This window comes from Gossypium hirsutum, chromosome A08 (assembly GCF_007990345.1).
Source record: "Gossypium hirsutum isolate 1008001.06 chromosome A08, Gossypium_hirsutum_v2.1, whole genome shotgun sequence".
Lineage (NCBI taxonomy): Eukaryota > Viridiplantae > Streptophyta > Magnoliopsida > Malvales > Malvaceae > Gossypium > Gossypium hirsutum.
In genome coordinates, this window is record NC_053431.1 from 62,919,104 (window position 1) to 62,923,185 (window position 4,082).

The 4,082-nt window shown below is 31.9% G+C and overlaps 1 protein-coding gene across 1 annotated transcript; it reads right to left on the reverse strand.

Annotated features, from left to right (window-relative positions):
- Window positions 1-466: 466 nt before the first annotated feature.
- On the reverse strand, window positions 467-3,030 carry LOC107907962 (short-chain dehydrogenase TIC 32, chloroplastic). The gene is made up of 6 exons (XM_016835276.2): window positions 2,863-3,030; window positions 2,371-2,602; window positions 1,854-1,932; window positions 1,425-1,509; window positions 861-916; window positions 467-774 (listed from the first exon to the last, which is right to left on the reverse strand). Exons 1-6 carry the CDS (start codon window positions 2,966-2,968, stop codon window positions 598-600), a joined length of 735 nt encoding a protein of 244 aa, XP_016690765.1. The 5' UTR covers window positions 2,969-3,030; the 3' UTR covers window positions 467-597.
- Between the last annotated feature and the right edge of the window lie 1,052 nt (window positions 3,031-4,082).

Consider the following 4,082-nt stretch of genomic DNA (forward strand, 5'->3'; position numbering starts at 1 on the left):
ATCGGGAGATTTTCTAATGCTTGATAAATTTTGAAATTTGGTACACTTAATATGGCTCCTAAAAGAAGGCAACTTCATCCTCAACAGTTATCCGACTTCTTTTAATGGATAAGTATGAAAATTTGAGATTTTTTGCTTTAAAAGTCTGATATAATAAAAGAGGTGCAGTTGAAGAAGCAAATGATTGTTTAGTTGAAAAGGAACTGGTTTTCTCGAGGTTAAATGCCATTTAGTTACTTTCTTCATCCTTGTAATATACCGTCTGATAACTTAATGAATTTATTTCCATTGTTGAAACAAATCAAGGATGTTTTGATTGTTGAATACGCTTTCCAGCTCCAGGCTTCTTGTGTTCAGTTATACATTTGATATTGTCTAATTTTACTCTTGAAATGCCTTCTTTAACGGTTAATGTCTGTTTCTAAACCACTATTTAAATACTATCTGTAGGTCAATGGATTTAAAATCACAGAAAAATGAAAATATATTGTATTTTCCTATATCGTAATTTAATTTGGAATACCTTAATCCAAATCACTAAAACCATTAAAAAAATCCAAAAAAAAAAAAAACAAGTATAAATTTCGCTGGTGCCTATCAAGTGTTGTTAGGACAGTTGTTGATCAACGTGAAAGTAAAATCCCAGAGTTTCCTTGCCAAGGCATTATCATTAGCTTGTAAGCTAGTTTCAGCTACATTACTGTCTGCAAAATAGAGGCCAGTCTTCCCTGTAATTTGTGGATGCAATGCCACATAGCAAGTAGTTGCTGCGCCCTGAAACCACCTCAATCAATCCAAACATGTAGTTATACATTTTCTACACAACTTCAAAATGGGGCTAAAAATTTCAAAGGCTATACCTGCTCTACATTTTTAATGACATATTTACCAACAAGACCAACAAGACCAACAAGACCTACATCAGAACCAGATTAAATAAATCATAATCGTCTCCTTTCTTTGGTACAAGTGTAAAAACTATTCAAAATAAAGGGTACATGCTGATATAAACTGAAAGCATCTCAGTTTCAATAAAATACAAAGGGGCTACTCTAGTAAGAGGAAACCAACCTTATAATAAACAGGACATATTAATTGCTAACAGGCTCTTGGAGTATATGCTTATATGGAGTTCATGATTCCAATTTTGAGACTCATCATCCATAATAGTACATGGGATGAGAAAGGGAGACGGTCAAATGCATCATGTTCTAATCGTAGAATATTTGGTTTACAACACGTGTTTTACTATGTGGACGCACGAACTGGTTGGGTTTAAAGCTAGCATCTTTACAATGAACTGCAATGATGGGAGCTTTGAAGCATAAAAAGATGATCACTTTAACATATTGTTTTTAATATGCACAACCCTAGAAGGAAAAAAAAAAAGGAAAAAGAAAGAAAGAGAGGAAGTAAATCAATACCATTGATAAGGTTGGAATGACGAAAAAGGTTGGTTGCAATGGCACCTGGGTGAAGCGAATTTGCAGTTATGGCCACTTCATCTTCCTGTTTAAAGAGCATACCACCAAAATATAGCAGCATGTTTTGGTTGTCATGACTACCATGTACTTTATCTAATAAGTTCCATTGTTTGACATTCTTGTGCACTAATTCAGTCATATGCGAGAATACAAGTCCTAGGTGGCAGATGAAATAACACTAATTAACAAACCAAATTAAATCAACCCTTGCTCTTTATATCATACTTCCCATTTTATAAGCACAACCATAATTTCAATTTTTGCTAAGAAAAATATAAAGATTTTAAATTATATAACTACAGAAAAAACCACTAAATTGTTAAAAGTAATGTTACTGACGTAATAAGGAACCTTGGACATGGAAGTCACCTTTAAACGTCTTGCAAGGTCTTTAGCGTGCAAGACATTGGCAAGCTTTGACTGGCCATATGCAGATAAGCTGTTGTACCTATAAATTGTCAATTCACAAAGAGGTAATTAGGATAACGCGGGACGAGACATTTACAATTCTTCCTTCCGTCCTTCTTCCTTGTGCTGTTTTCTTCATGGTTTCCAGCAATAGATGTGTTAGGAGGAAGTGTCCTAACAAGGGAAACAGATTTTCTTCATTGCACTGTTCTGTCATTTTCTTTCCTTCTTGCTTGTTTATACTTCAAATCATTGCTTTGGAAATTTCAAACAATCAAGTAGGCATCTAACCATTACTATGTCTCTTTTCACGAAACCTTACCTACGTGGTTTGTGGCGAGCTGAAATTCTATTCCATCTTTTGAAAGCATGAAGGGTGTAGCCATGATTCATGCATTGTTACTTTAAAAAGTACATATTCCTCTTAAATAATTTTCAAAGCTAACAAACATTAGCATACACTGGCAAATACACTTACATGAGGATGTTGAGTGGAAGACCAGAGGATATGAAATCAGCAGCAAATTTCCTCACTGATGCCAATGAACTCAGATCTAATTCCATTGCATCAATTTTGGCATTGGGATTTCTCTTAGCTATTGTGTCTTTAACTTCCCTCCCAGCAGTCATATTTTTGACCGCCATAACTACATGGACACCGCGCAGTGCAAGAACTCGTGCAGTTTCAGTGCCAATACCACTTGATGCCCCTGATGCAATTTCATCACAAATTTTATCCTCATTTCACACTAATGATTTTTATGTTGGTGAAGCTTTAACAAGCGCAGTGAAGTATATCCAAAAACATAACATCTCCAAACATATTTATTTGCAGATATAAGAGTAATTATTCTTTCCAATAATTAAAAGAAAAGAGAGAGAGAGAGAGAGAGAGAGAGAGAGAGAGAGAGAGAGAGAGAGAGTAGATTTTACGAAAATTTCTAAACCCAAAATAAAAAAAAGCAAGGACCTGTGACGACGGCGGTTAGACCAGTGCCATCAATCCCTTGTGTAACTTCTTCAGCTGTAGAAGAAGCTGAAAACCCAGACGCCCCTTTCCTGCTAAACAACCACATTTCCTGCTAAACACAGCTCCCCACGCTCTATTTTTCTTGTTGGATTAAATGGAAATGCAATCAATTTTTTTTATTATAATATCAAATTTAGCTATTAATATTTACTTTTTCTTTTTCCAATTTGCCTCTAAATTTTTAGCTAAATTTTGTGATTTTTTTTAAAGTGCCAAATTTAACCGTTAACTTGAATTGATTTTTTAACATAAATATAGATTAAAACATTAAAATTTTAAGCATAACAGTTTACATGATAATTTATATGTACTTAATGCCTTTTTAAAAAAAATTCTTTTATGAACTTTTATTTTCAAAATTTTAATTTATTTAGTGATATAACATATAAAACAATTAGTATTATATTAGCATGAATTGTATGTAGGCTATCGTAAGGGCTGCGATGCCAACTCATTAAAAAAATTAATGTTTTAGTTAACATTTCTATTCAATAAAAGCAATTTGATTTTTTTTAAGTTATCGATCAAACTTAACTAAAAAAATGAATAAGAACCAAATTGACAAAAAATTTAAACATTAAAAGCTAAATTTATCATATCTTTTTTTTAATAATCTTATTATAGATTCTGATCACATTTTTAATATAATGCCTAGAACTACTCATAGTCCTTTTCAATCCATAAATAGGAGAATAATGCGGTTTAACGCACTCAAACCCACATCCTCCTGTACTGGCAATAATGCTAATCTCATTCGAGCTAATATGCCATTCTTTTTTAATATATTATATCCATGGAAAATGATTGTATGAAATATTAACGCCACGTCATCTGTATCCCTTTTCCAATAGTTTAATGCCACATTAACATTTTTATCTTAAAAAAAAATTAAATCCAAACGAAAATCCTAAAATTCAAAATGAAACTACTAATATGCCATTAAACCATTAGAAATGAATAATATATTTGTTTCATACAATCCTTTCTTATATATCCATATATTATTATTTAATTGTATAGTTTACATGGTGTATCTAATTGACATAATCCTAATTACTAAAAACTCATTCTATTTATTTACTATGAGATTATTTTTATCTTTTTTTTTATTTCATTATATTGTAATCTTTAAATTTCAATTTTATTATTTCACTCAAACT